The 14,508-nt window shown below is 29.5% G+C and overlaps 2 protein-coding genes across 3 annotated transcripts; one reads left to right on the top strand and one right to left on the bottom strand.

The window, feature by feature from the left end:
* Nucleotides 1-1,859: 1,859 nt before the first annotated feature.
* Nucleotides 1,860-11,220, top strand: LOC111032604. Its single transcript, XM_022312996.1, has 8 exons — nucleotides 1,860-2,728; nucleotides 2,819-2,907; nucleotides 4,713-4,813; nucleotides 5,213-5,325; nucleotides 6,995-7,110; nucleotides 7,287-7,524; nucleotides 7,636-7,783; nucleotides 10,733-11,220. Exons 2-8 carry the CDS (start codon nucleotides 2,822-2,824, stop codon nucleotides 10,915-10,917), a joined length of 987 nt encoding a protein of 328 aa, XP_022168688.1. The 5' UTR covers nucleotides 1,860-2,728; nucleotides 2,819-2,821; the 3' UTR covers nucleotides 10,918-11,220.
* Nucleotides 9,455-14,381, bottom strand: LOC111032605 (protein HEXIM1-like). 2 transcript variants are annotated; one of them, XR_002604319.1, is made up of 5 exons: nucleotides 13,867-14,381; nucleotides 12,279-12,697; nucleotides 11,720-12,038; nucleotides 10,047-10,132; nucleotides 9,455-9,523 (listed from the first exon to the last, which is right to left on the bottom strand). XR_002604319.1 is itself a non-coding variant. In XM_022312997.1 (3 exons), exons 1-3 carry the CDS (start codon nucleotides 14,128-14,130, stop codon nucleotides 11,738-11,740), a joined length of 984 nt encoding a protein of 327 aa, XP_022168689.1. In that variant the 5' UTR covers nucleotides 14,131-14,381; the 3' UTR covers nucleotides 11,664-11,737. The 2 variants fall into 2 exon arrangements, 1 of the variants encoding a protein (XP_022168689.1); XM_022312997.1 differs by lacking the exons at nucleotides 9,455-9,523; nucleotides 10,047-10,132 and having other exon boundaries at nucleotides 11,664-12,038.
* Between the last annotated feature and the right edge of the window lie 127 nt (nucleotides 14,382-14,508).

The following is a 14,508-nucleotide window of genomic DNA, read 5'->3' as shown; positions in this document are numbered from 1 at the left end:
TTAACATACCAGCAATGCCCTTGCCCTACCCACACTTTTTCCTATCACTATAGCAAATTTCATAACAGCTCCTTTAATCACACTGCCCCATCATACTTAACTCTCCTCTCTCACATAGTCACATTACCTAACTACCCTCTACGTCGTCTAAGGCGCAAATCGCCACTTGATCTATATTTAGTATTATACTACGACAACTTCCCCCTCCCCCCAAAGTTTATAAATTGGAAGTAGTGTCAATGGACGTTCTCTTACCCTTTATAAATAAAAAAAAATTAAAATGTCAATAACATTTTTTTCATCAGGTAAAAAAAATTGATAATATAATACAAGGTTCCTCATACATTGTTACAATAGCAATTGAAAAATATACAATATATATAAAATCAAAAATTTTGAAAATTATTTTACAATTAAAAATGTATAAAATGTTCAATTTGTATAGCTGAGGACTGAAAATGCAATTAATATTCCATGTAAGTAATTTATACTGTAACCAATCCAGTAGAATTTATTTGGTGCTATTGTTAAGTAGATAGTATTTTCAATACATTAATTTTTGTTTGAAAATTAGTGTAACCTTAACATAATTCTTGACCTATTTGACTATGACTGCTGTTTTTATTTGATTCTAAACAATTAATATTTTATAGTGTGTAAGAAAATAATATTTTAAACAAAATGTATACAAAATGTATTTTATACAATTATTGATTAAAATACAATGTTTCTTTTTGAAAAACTTTGTTGATTTTTATATTTTATCACAATAAATGTTAAGTACCTATTCTAATAAGTATACAATGTACCTATCTAATAAGTAATAAATACAGAAAAACATCTCTTAAAAGTGCAACGTTTTTAGTAAAACTTATCATACTTACATGTTATTTTATATGGAAATTCAAATAATTAATAATTGTACCTAATAATGCGCATATGGCATATAATTAATAATTTGTATAATATAATTTATTGTGAGCCATCAATATTATGGTAGATTGGTAGGTATTTAATTTATTTTAAATGTTCATTTTTCAAATTTTTTTTAATAAATAAAACAGTATTTTAAATTCTAATGCTGAATTCCATAAACAATCACTGAATCACTAAACATTTATTAGGTAATAGGTATTGACTATTAAATAGTCCTTAGTAAGTTAGACGTTAGTCCTTCATTAGTCCTTACTCCTTATGGTCCCTTAAACATAATTTAACTAATAGCACATTATTGGAATTTTTAAATTATTTAAATAAATCAGTTGAGTATACAATCCGGACAATCCGGTCATAGGCAAAAATAGCGTTTGATTTATTTTTTTGGGGGGGATGGGCTTAGCCCCTAATGCCTCCCATATTTGCGGCTACGAATCCGACATAACTACATAAGCAATATGGTCTGATCGCAAATGTCCAGATTTTATGCAAGTCAACGCTTACACATCAATTGCTTACCCATATTACAATCTATAGCCTACTTTAATTATACATGAATAATTGCCTAATCAGGTGGTGATATTGAGTTTTTGGAGAAAATTGACTGTGATATACGATAAACATAATATACATTATACATGTTGTGTATGAATAGCTTAATATATTTTTATGTAAATTACAACGTCTAAAAATGTACCTCGAGTATGATACAAATTTAACAATATAATTTACCACGAACCATTAAAAAAAATACTATTAAGGTACGGTTTCCCTGCAGCGTCTAGACGCAGCGTCAAGCGTCACTACCGGTCTGGACGTAGGTTGCGTCTAGACGCCGCGTCCGACGCAGCCATGCTGTTCTCGCGTCTGACGTTGCAGGGAAACCGTACCTTTACACTAGTGTCATTAGACATGCAATGATCCACGGTCTATCTTAAAATCTGATTGATGATTAAATTTATTAAATTTATTTTGAAGTAATACCACTCTCATAGTCAAGATCCTATAATCAAGTAGTAAATAACCATGGAGGTGACGAACTGACGAATCCTCTTCTGGAATCTGGGCACTGGCTCTACTCCACTAAAGACTATAAACGTATTTTATTATTTCGCAGCGGGCCCTGGTGTACAGTTATTATCCTAGAGATAGCTTAAAATACTGTGTTTATGCATAACCAATATTATACCCATATGTTTCAAATTAAATTATTTGGACGTAAATAGGAATTTCGTGTATCTTAGAAATCAATTGGTAAAACTGATCATTATGAGTTGTGAGAAAATCCATGAGAGAATTCGATGTAATAATTGCATACGATTTAATTAAATATAAATAATATACTTGCACGCCGTTAAATAGCCGCTGCTGAAACACGATACTTCATAATGGTCAATCTGTGCTTAATCTACCTACTTTACCAGGTACTACTGTACTAGGTACTCCTCCAATCAAGATAATAGATACGGCATTGTAATGCGTAGCTATTTTCGTGTCGAACGTTAAATGCGGAGTCCAACGCGATAACGCTCGAACGCGCGCCAACACTAATGACCGATTCCTACATCATCCACACGTGTCCACACGCGAGTTACGACCACAGTTCCACGGCGCGACGTTCGCGTCTCCTCCGAGTTCCGAGACCAGGGCTTACGGTGATTTTTATTAAGATTATAAAAACATAAAGTCACCGCGTCAAACGTTTTACAATAATTCCATTAGTCTGTGTGTAGGTTTGGCACACACGTTTTACCTTGGTACGTCGTCAACGACAACGACTACTTCAGTTTTCGTGAGTGAATTTCTTCAGCGTATAGTATTTATTTTCTATGTTAACATACATTGTATTTTAATATGTCATTTTATGTCTGCGGAATTCTAGAAAATGTACGCAAATTACAAACCACAATTCGACCGGGACGGGAGGAAAAAAAATTTAAGAGAAGGACTACCAGCTTATGCGTATTCACGGTACTCACTTTATTTACCTATTTATTTCGTTATATTTTTCTTAGTAGGCAGGTGCCTTGTAAAATTCCAGATAGGTACCCACTTCTTCTTGGCTACCTAACTGTTTAATTGAGAAATGTGTTTAATACCTAATTAAAAACTTAAAATTATGTTTTAGGTATGATATTCGAATTTATTAGTGGTTATGAGTTATAATTGTATTTATATTATATTATCAGTTATCCACTAGAAATAGGTTGCTTCATTAATTGCTTCTAGAAATAATTTCCAACTTCAAAATAGTATGTTACTTTTACTTAATAGAAAATTTACCTATTTAAATTGTTAGACAGTTAAATGTTGTATTAGTTCAGCACTAACCAATATAAGATACATTTTTTTCTTTATTGGAGAAATGAAACATTTACAATCTGTATACAATAAGTAAATATGGTATTTTATATAATATACTAGGCGTGGAGAAATGAAAGAAGAGGGCATCCAATGACACTTCTTCAAAAATGATAAATTCGTTTTTTGTTTAACATAATGATTATTATTGAGTAATTAATTGTTGGAGGTAATGAGTTTGTTAATGATTTTGGTAAGAAGAGATGAGGGGAGTCATTAGTGCTTTGAGTTCATCAATGAATGACAGAGTTTGAGAGAGGTCTGGTCTGCAGAGGTTTTGCTAAAATGGTTACGGTGGTTTTCAGTTTGTTTTTAGTAGCCTAAGAGTATGTGCTTGGAGCAACAGAATTATAAATTGAAATAGTGTTTTAAAATATTAACGGTACAGGTACTTTTAAATAAATTGATATTTCTCGCCACAGACTCAAAAATACTGAACCTTTTTCATTAAAAATTGTATCAATATATTCCTTAAGACTCAAGAAGGGTTGGTAGCTTCATATTTCCATCCCTATAGGCGGCTTTTGAGTGGCTCACACATGTATTTTGTTTAGGCTCATGAAAATTGAATATTTTTTAATTTATATGTAAAGTTGTATTGTAATGTATTTTGTCATTCAGGCAATAGGCCCCTTAGATGTTAGCAATTTTGGACACACTTGGAATTTGACATTTATCACGTATTTCTCGTGTGATGCACCAAAACTGTGTTTTTAACAATTAGTTTATGCCAATCATGCATGCTTTACTTAGCACCTACATATCCAAGGGTGTCCATGTAAACTCTAAAACTCAGCATTTTCTTATGAGATTTTAATCTGCGTGGTTTGTGTTTATTTAACACTATTATTTCATATAAAATATGTATACAGAGCTAGCTCCTCACCCCCATTTTTCATTTAATAATGATTTAAAATTCTGATTTTTCGGAATTTTAAAACAAAGATGGCTAAATAAGTCATAAAGACAATATTTTCAAATATTCTTTGATTTCAGTTTGTTATTAGTTACACATAAGAAAATAAATTACTTATTTGTTATTACTACCCACCACATGTGAAATTTCTACCTAGGTTTCATTTACCCCTAGTAATATAGATGTTAAATTTACCAGGTATAACCTAATAATATTATATATAGGTATGGGAAAGAAAAAAATTTAAAAATTATAAATGAAGATAATTGTTTAATTGAAGTTTTAGTGCTTTTAGGAGAACAGCAGTAAATTATCAAAAATATGGATTATGTTTTAATAAGTAAAATAAGTTTATATACCTACAGTAATTAAGGTGCCATTTACATTTTAAATTTATGTGCAGTGTCCATGGATAAATATCATTATATATTCTTTTTTTTTTTTTAAAATCAATTAAATATTTTATTTTTAAGTTTTTTCTTTTATGTCTACAATTTAGAGGAGTTGAGTTACGCAGTGATAAAAATCCTTACTTGTGTATGCAATCTGAAGTGTATGATCCACGAAGAAATGTTCTCAACATAAGCTATCCTATAAATGGTAAGTTACTACAATTATTATTTATATGTATGAAACCATGAACCATACATTTTGTATTTTTGTATCATCTTTATATTTTACAAAAAGTCACTCAAAAGCATTTGAGAAATTTACAATTTTACAAATTCACTGTTCTTTAAAAAAAAAACAATTTAAGATTATTAATGACTAATATTTAAGGGGAAAAAATAATTTTTGAAGAGCATTTTGGTTGGAAATACTGCTTGAATACTTTCAGTTACATATGAAAGCCATATTTAGTCATTTTTCTTTTCCAATGAAATTTATTAAGGTTATTCTAGATGTATGATTTAATACTTAATTTTTGTGATTTTTAAAAAATAATTTCTTTGAGTTATCATTTATTTTGTGAACTAAAGTTAATGTATCGTTTTTTAGGTCCTGAATTTGAGCTTCCAAATGAAGAACAAATATCTTATTATGAGCAATTAATGATGATGAGCAATGAGACTATTGTACTAAGTAATTTCTTAGATAAGAAAGAAACTCTGGTAAATATATTAATTTGACTCATTTATTTTATGTCAAGCTTTATGTTTAATTCTGAATGTGATTAATGATAATTTTATCTGTTAATAAACATTCATAATTTTAAATGTAGATTATAACTGTCTTTTATATTTAAGTATATCAGCTATTTTTGGGGGAGCAGTTACTATAGGTACTCATATTAATGTTATTCGATCATCTCATTGATACAATAAAAAGGATTATTGTTATTGTATTAATTATTACTAGTTAAAAATAAAGAAGTACATAAATTCACTAAAAATATGTGAGAATTAAATGATTCAGGTTATAAAAAAGCTAGATTTTTTTTCATTCATAAAATTACAATTTATCCTTATCCTTATAATGAATGTATTTCAAAACCCAAACATAAACAAATTTATTTTGTACTAAAAATCTATGAATTTCACGGGAGAAAATTCCCAATTTTACCAATAAAACATTTATATTTAACATTATGACAATTTTAGGATGAAACACTGCGTACCCAGGGATGAATCAGGATATTAATTTGGCCTGGTAAATTTAGTTAGGTTTACAAATGTATGTATAACTTATTAATTCTTTTGAGCCAAATTTTTTATAAATGCTAATAAAAAAAAACTAAATAATACACTAGTGCACTAGTTTCTTGGTTGATATTTTTTTTTTGAGCTATTTGTTGCTTTATTGATGATCTCACTTGTGTCAATATTGAAATGCAGATATCTTTTAATGGAAATTAACACTAATTCCTAAGGTATGAGGCAATCACAAAAAGCTCGAAGGATTTATGTTAGCCACATTGTTTTTAACCACATGTTCTGGTAAAAGTAACTTAATTGGTAGATCATTTATGTTGACATATTTAATTTACTCAAGAATATTGGTACAATCAGAAATCAAAATTTGTTGCTCGGATTTGTCAAACTACTTTCAAAATAACTATTTCCTTTCCTATTTTCCATCTCTGGAGAGGTTGGGGCCTACACCTTTAACCTAGAAGTCTCTAAGATGCCACTAGGACCTAGAGTCTTGGTACCAGAAATGGAAGGTGTAGGAGGAAGCTATTACTTGTCATACTTCAACTCACACATACAAATATTAATATACAATACATCACAGCTTTCGCATGTAAAAAAAAAGAAAAAACCGAGTGCTTCAACAAGCTATAACTTAAAAACGAAATATTTCCATAGATATTGATTGCTCTGAAGTGACAACACGAATCTTCCCAGCTGTTGCGATTGTCTAGTCTCAAGTTTGCCCCTTAACCTGTTATTAATGTACTTTAAAGTTGATACACTACATGAAGCCATTCTACTGGGAAAGTTACTAGTATCCTTACCAGTCCAATCTGTGCCTGTATATACCTCAAAATACTTACTTATGTATCTAATAATAACATTATTTCTATAGTTTTTGTGTTTTACTTAATCTTAAAACTAATTATATCCTTACTAAATATGTCATGTTTTTGTACAACTAGTGTATATTATAAAAATAGTCATTTTTATTAGTTGAAATCATTAATATTATAATAGTAATTAAGCCATGTTTTTGTTATGTTATCAATCTATAATTCTTCTAATGCATTTATAGATTAAAAGAAACAATACTTCTTAAAATATTAATATATTTAAAAATAAACAAAAATGTGTTATTTTAAAGCTCTGTCCGAAAGTTATTCAAAAGAAACCTGATTCAATCCAAGAACTTTCACTTAAGAAATTTACAGTAAACAAATGCTCTTCAGAAATTTTACCGTTTTACAAAATATGTTTTGAGTAAATATTATTTTATATTAACATATTAATTATTCTGTTATATTAACTTAAGTATTTAGTTAAATGTTCAATTAAGCAACCTTATTCTGCTGTTTTAGTTTCAATTGTATAAAATACTATACATTCTTCTAAACATGTCTATGAATCTATATTATTAAGATGTGTAATTATTTTAGGATAATGAAAGCACCTATAAAAGATTCAAAATGGAAACTTTGTTTAATAACTGAACATTCAACAGAGCTACGATCTGAAATACAACAAATTTACTTTCATATGTGGCTATATTACAAACACTATATGGAGAAAGTGGATTTAGGTGTGTTAGATACTTGTAATAAAATAATGGGATTTGGACAATCTGTGACAGAAACAGAAAGAATTTATCTTACTATTCGGGATGACTATTTAATGGTAAAATATTATTTTTTTCATATTTTAAGTAAATAAATAAATATTATCAATCGCAATTTTTAATTTAATTTTTTAACATCAAATATTAATTACTATTATTACTCAATCCAGGCAATGCAAATATTGGTTTTATTGAAATGCATACTATCTGATCAAAATACATCTGTTTTTAAAGATATTACAGAGACTTTAGAATCATGGAAAATCCTTTTACAAAAGATGAGCACTAATCCAAAGATGTATGATTTGTCGCTATATAGTAAGTCAACCTTAATTTTAATATATAATTATTTTCTGGTTGTTAAGTAAGTAATTATGTAAGTAGTTTTATGGAATGAATTAAATAAAAACTGCAAAAGTATTGCACCTTAGGAATCAAAAAGCAATTGGATATTGGAATCTAAATTACATGGAAATTTTGTAGGGTATTCAAAAAAAAATAGATTTCAATTTTTAAAAGATCAACATTTAACAAATCTTATATAGTAATAAAGTAAATGTTTACAGTTTACATGACCTTAATAATGCCTTTTTTGCTATACCTCACTTTGTTCACACTATTTTGTTTTTATAAGTGGTGGAGGAAGTATTATAAATGTGATTTAATATCCAACAAAAAATGATTTTATTTTCTATTTGATTCACTCAGTATGAGATATTTTTTAAGTTATAACAATATAACATGATAAATAATATGATTTAAAAGTAAATAACAATTGAATTCAAATTTCGTCACCTTGTTCATTTAAAATACTAGCTGTTGAAATTTAAACATATTTTTTTTTATAATCCAGATGTATGGTTGAGAAATAATTATCAACAAATAAAATGTATTTATCTGTAGATAATAGTTATGTATTCTGTAATAGTGAATCCTGGTGATACTTGACCACACATTTGGGCTTTTGGAAAAAGTTCTGAAACAGCAATTCAATTTTTTGCCTCGTGACACATTAGTTTGACACCTCACTCCATAGTCCATAGACCTGTGATAAATTATAAAATTTGATTAGTTAAATAGTAGGTTACATATTCAACCTTCAATTGTATTGTTTGATATTGTTGTTTATAATTATATTAAAGTTTATGATACAAATGCTTGTTAGAAATGTGTATGGGATTATATAAATTGGAAAGGTTACATTTTTATTTTGAACTTATTTGAAAGTTATTTTAATTCTATTTTACTTTTCTAAACATGTGTTTAGAACATTATAACACCTTATATCTCCATTGTTTTCCGTCAGCCAGTATGTACTGGACATAGTTATGATTGTTTGTGTTAAGATTTTACAATGGTTCCAATCAAAGTAAATTTATACTATCCAGTATTAAAAAAATATCAATATTTGGCATTTGATAAAGATTCATACTAGCCAATATTGATGTACTTAATGTGTGTTCATGGAATTATAGTTTATTGTGTTGTTTAAAAAAATACATTTTGAAACCAGTAATTTAGCACTGAGGAGAGCCTTCCTAACTTGTTTGTCTGCAATTTTCTGTACATACTTCATGTGTCACACATATTTTATTTTTTACCACAGATGTATAACCAATAGTGAAAGTTGCAAAAAATTGAATACATCAATCTATTTTTTCTTGCAAATTATTATTTTTAAAGAATGGTACATATTACTATTTAGAAATGTTGCAAACATTGCAATAAAAATGACTACATGTTGCAAATTAATTAGGAAAATGTATTCATTTATATATGCTAAATAAATTATAATTACTATATGATTTGAAACTACTTCAAAAATTCATCATATTATACTCAACTAATTATATACATTTTATGTTTTTTTTTTTTTTTTAATTTATTAAAACTACTAATTGAGAATTATTTTTATATTGTATTTTAGCAGAACAATTTACTATTTCCTATTAATAGAACAATTTGTCTCTTTACCTACTATGTTGTTTGTTTTGCAAACAATTTGTTTCTGACGTCAATACTACACCAGTTGCTGTCGTGTTTTTGCAGATGTTTAATCTAAAAAAAAAAATTAGGTTTTTTTTATTGTCAGGGTCCATGTTCAGTATATTACAGTTTCATAATGAAATTTAACTGCTTTTTTAATTTAGTGGTTACTAGTAAGTGAATATTCATAAAATATAATAAGAATTGTAAAATTGTATTTTAATATTTTGTGGAGCAACTATTAAAACCATTTTTATTTTTATATAACCTAATATTTAATTCATAAAAACTGAACAATGAGTTAAATATTTTGCAATTCTAAATTAAATTAATTTAAAACAATAATAATTAGAAAATATTCGTACAAACGCCTAGGGATTTTAATGCCTGCTTTCATCAGCAATAATCGTAATGTTATCACAAATTTGTATGGAGAATAGTTAATATATTTCTACCTTCTTTGATTGAATGAGTTGTATTTTTATACAAAATATAATACCCAGTTAATTTAGATATTATAGTATGTAATGTAGTGCTAAATATTTATCACATAATACTACTACAGCATTACTTAGGTACTTCACAAATGAATTACCTGGTGGTTATACGTTAGGTACAAGTTATCACTAAATTCCATATTAGAGTGATCACTGCCAAACTTCACAGTTCATATGGAACATTCTGAAACATAATATATCAGATCATACAAATTGTACATACATTTTTGTTAGTAACATTTATTATATGAATTTTTATTTTGAAATATATTAATATACATATTTTATATGCTATGTAATATATTTGTATCAAAAACTTTTTAAAATGTTTATATTGTAATAAATTCTACAAAGCCTATCAAATCAGCCGCCATTATTAAATATATTTCAATTTAAAACTGATATTTAATTAGGATTGATGAATTGCAGTGTAGTTTTTAGTTTTAATATACCAAGAATAATAAAATGTATAAACCAATGTCAAAATCCTGTACAATAGATTATCACAGAAATATACTGGCAGTACACCCTTTTCATATATTATATTGTGTACATGCATACCCAACATGTTATTTGAGGAACAATTAGTGAGAATTGTCTGTATTTTTTTTTTCTGTTAGGATTTGTTTACTTACTTTATGAGATAACATGCCTAAATTTTGTTTAATAATTCGCTTGGGTACTATTGACTTTTAGATTATCGCCGTACAAGTGTGTTTTATTTAATGTAAGAAGCGTAAGCAAATTAAATTGATTTATCAATATGTTATTTATTTATTTATAGATACTACTTTGGAGATGACAGAATTATTAGAACTACTGACTAGAAGCTATTTTAAAACAAGGCATTATTTAGAAGCTTGTTTTATTTTAATGGTTAATAAAGAAGATACCATTAAAGAACAGCAGTTCAAAGACGATATGTTGTGCAAATTTTGGTATCTAATGGTAGACACTCCAAAACATTAATATTTATTTCAAACTTTTTGCCAATTTTATAAGTGGTTTTAAAATTGCAACTCCTGATTTTATGTCCTAACAGTAACTTATTTATTTTTTCTGTGCCAATTTAATGATTTTTTATTTGTTTTATTCAAAATGATATTTTAAGTATATATTTATGTATTTTTAATTTACAAATAGCATATATTTTATAAAACCAAGATAATATTTGGTTACAAGTAGTATCCAAGATTGGACTAGCATTGCTAATGCTAGTTTCAATACAAATGTGTAAATTCCTAAATAAAATAAAACCCAGTGAAATTTTAACTACTTGTGTTTTAACAGTTCTAGAAATTTTTTTATTTTAATCTTTACATTTAAAAAAAAAATACAACACATACATCGCCATACCTGTACAAAACATGGGATGTTTTGAGATTTAACATTTTATAAAGTTTTTAATAGGTAAAAATCGATTATTGTTAAAGATCATTTTTTTGGAATTATATATTTAAAAAAAAATGTTACATATATAATAAATTCAAAAGGGTTTACGATTCTGATGATTTATAATAGTAAAACCAAAATATTCAGCATAAATTAGTTATAATACTCGAGATCATTACCGGAATTACACAAAATAAAAAATATATATTATGTAACATACCGGTAAATTAAAATACAATGAGTTCCTAAAAATAACCATCTGGTTATTTGTTGGAGAATGAGTAAAACTTAATATTAATAACAAATATTATCAGAAGCTGTTCTTAAAAAAAAAATATATATATATTTATACTTATATTTACAAGGAAAAAGCATTTACATTTTGGTACTTGACTGATCAATCATCTCTTCCACTACTCCGTAATAAGAACTTCATTTCTATTGCTTGTTCATCTGATGAACTGGAAGAGCTACTGGAGTCTGATGAACTTTCACTATCTACAGAGCTATCTGAATCATTATTCCTCGTCTTGCTTTGTATTTGTTTGAGAGTTTCAATTTCAGCTTGCAGCACTTTGTTTTGCGATATCAATTCTCTATTCTGTACTTGCAGTGATCTATATTCTTCTAAATCAATAGAGTTATCTTCATCTTCTTCTTTAGGTATGCCATTTAATGTAACTGTATTTTTTTTAAACCTATATTAAATAAAAATATTAACTTAATTAGTTATTTTTCCTGTATGTTTTCCTATTTATTAGTAACTTAAAATATTTTTTATAAAAAAAAACCTGTAAAAAATGTATGTGACATAAAATAATACTTTAATGTTATTATAGTTAATTGGTGATTTTAAACTATTAATAACTAAATTTTAATTAGTGATATTAAATTTAATATAATTAGGTATTATTTCACATGCAATTTTTGTTTTTTACCTCTTATTAGACTCTAGCATTTGGTTTTTTTCCTCAAGCTCAATCACTCGTTGAACGAGTTCGCTTTGAGTCAACCCCGCCAATTCTTCTTCTTGAATAAGTCTATAGGTATCAATAAATTCTTTTTGTATAGAAGTACCATCATCATCCGATGAAGAATACATCTGTTCGCCTTCTGATTCAACACTGGTATAACTTGAATTTCTTGTACGTCCATTTTCATTGCTGTACCGTGCAAACAGTTTTTTATCTATGTCTGGTCCATCATTATGATCATCCATTAAGAATTGATTAGTGTTGTTAGGAGCCACAGCCTTGTCTCGATATAACATCCCATCCCTCATGTATGGTGTTTGCTTCCTGCTTTTACGCTTACCACGACGCGTACGTCTGTTTCTGTGATCTACATTACCGGGACCCTATAAAATATTTTATTAGTTTCATTATGATAAAAAAAAAAACTTAGCACTAACTATTAAAAAAAGAAATTATCTATCAATATGAACATTCAGGGTGGATATAGTTCAATATAACACATAACTGGTATATAATACACATAACTGTTCTACATTTTGAATGGAATGAGGATATTATGTACATTTTAGGAACAGTAAATATAATAAAAAATATTTTAATTCTGTACATAATGTAATAATTCTCTATAATGTAGCAACATGAGCATACAGTGTTTACAGATTATACTTTGAAAGTTATTGAAATTTAAATAAACAATACTACAATCATGATCATCTTATGTTGAGGTAGGTAAGTAGTATATTTTTGTTGAGTGCCAAGTATGAGATAAAATATGATATTCAGCAACCAAACGGTATTTTTTAAACATAGTTTGTTTCTTATAGTATTATGATGAAGAGATTGGATGAAGTCTTGGATGTTATTTTTAAAACTCCCCCCTCCCACACAGCAAATAAATGATCTAGTCCAACACACGATTATCTCAAATTGAGCATAGGTAAATAAAAATGTAGGTACAAAAACTTTTTTTTAAGTAAATCGGAAAATACCCGAAATATGTACCGTGCGCAAACGAGTTTTCTCAAATCAACTAGACATGTAGTTAAATTCGTCGCAATACTTTTAAGCCATAAAGCACTGGAATTGTAAACCACCACCAACAACAAAGATAATTGAAGTGAAAAAACATGTTTTATAATCGGTCTATAATAGTGGTCGTCCTTGGCACACTCGTTAGTGTATTTTACTATTTCATTCCACACTGACAGCACTCTCATTAAACGTAGGTACGCCAAATATAAATAATAACATATTATCATATTATTGTGCGACGGTTGGGAACCGATACGCCCGTGGCGTGAGTTCGTAAAAAAAGAAAAGTGCTTTGATGGCCGACAAGATTTACTCGTGAAAATCAATATTGTAAATTTGTAAACAAATAATTGCTCAATCGTACGAATACACGTCACGTCCGCCGACATATTCCTCGTGACGTTTACTTTTCGTCGTCGAGCACTACCGGGAGGGAACAAAGAAAATCGGAAAAACGAAACGGAGGATGTTAAGCGCGGGGAAAAGTCGGTTAGGGGTTAGTTACATAGACGGCGCGTACCTTTAGCTGCCCTTTGATGACCGAATTGTTATTGTTGCAGTTGAGATGGGCGCCGTACCGTGGCGCTGGGCGCGCCGGGGCTCCAAACGCTGTTGCCGCCGCCGCTGGGAGCGCTGGTGTCGGAGGCGCTGCAGCCGCCGCCGCAGCCGTCGCCGTCGGGCCCTCCTCGCCGCCGCCGCCGTGGTTGACGATCATTCCGCAGGTTTCGCTGTTCGGCGGCCGCCCGACGACTGCGGTGGCGACGCCATTTTGGTCGTCTTCCATTGTTATTTGTTGTTGTTGTTGTTTTCGTCGTCCTGGTCGCGCGTCTCCTAGGTCTCTCGGGACGGCCGTGGATCGTAGGAATCGACTGGAAACGGATGAGGTATTGTGACGCGAACGGTTAACGTTCGAATCGGCACACGAAAACGAACGGTGTCGTTATCGATTGGGGGGCGTAGTCGTACGAACGATGAACGCACGTCCGCAAGCCAAAGCAGTCAAACTTCGACTGCCAGTCGGTGGCGCTGGACGGTTCGCGTTCGGTCGTCAGCCGGGGCGGAGGTGGTGTTGTTCGGCGGGGGGTGGAGGGGTCGCGTTCCGACCGGGGAGCATGCGTGGTACGGCGGCACGTACGCAAACGCTGTATAGTGTATACTGCTA

This window comes from Myzus persicae, unplaced genomic scaffold, assembly GCF_001856785.1.
Source record: "Myzus persicae strain clone G006 unplaced genomic scaffold, MPER_G0061.0, whole genome shotgun sequence".
Lineage (NCBI taxonomy): Eukaryota > Metazoa > Arthropoda > Insecta > Hemiptera > Aphididae > Myzus > Myzus persicae.
This window is presented reverse-complemented; position numbering and strand designations above follow the sequence as displayed.

Bases quoted from the DNA above. Each gene is read 5' to 3' on its own strand.
- LOC111032605 (XM_022312997.1), bottom strand. From the start codon at position 14,130: ATGGAAGACGACCAAAATGGCGTCGCCACCGCAGTCGTCGGGCGGCCG. The intron at 12,698-13,866 runs GTACGCGCCGTC...AATATTTTATAG, and splicing joins TCATCAAAGGGCAGCTAAAG to GGTCCCGGTAATGTAGATCA. The intron at 12,039-12,278 runs GTAAAAAACAAA...TATTTAATATAG, and splicing joins ATGCTAGAGTCTAATAAGAG to GTTTAAAAAAAATACAGTTA.
- LOC111032604 (XM_022312996.1), top strand. From the start codon at position 2,822: ATGTACGCAAATTACAAACCACAATTCGACCGGGACGGGAGGAAAAAA. The intron at 2,908-4,712 runs GTACTCACTTTA...TCTACAATTTAG, and splicing joins CCAGCTTATGCGTATTCACG to AGGAGTTGAGTTACGCAGTG. The intron at 7,111-7,286 runs GTAAATATTATT...TAATTATTTTAG, and splicing joins TTTTACAAAATATGTTTTGA to GATAATGAAAGCACCTATAA.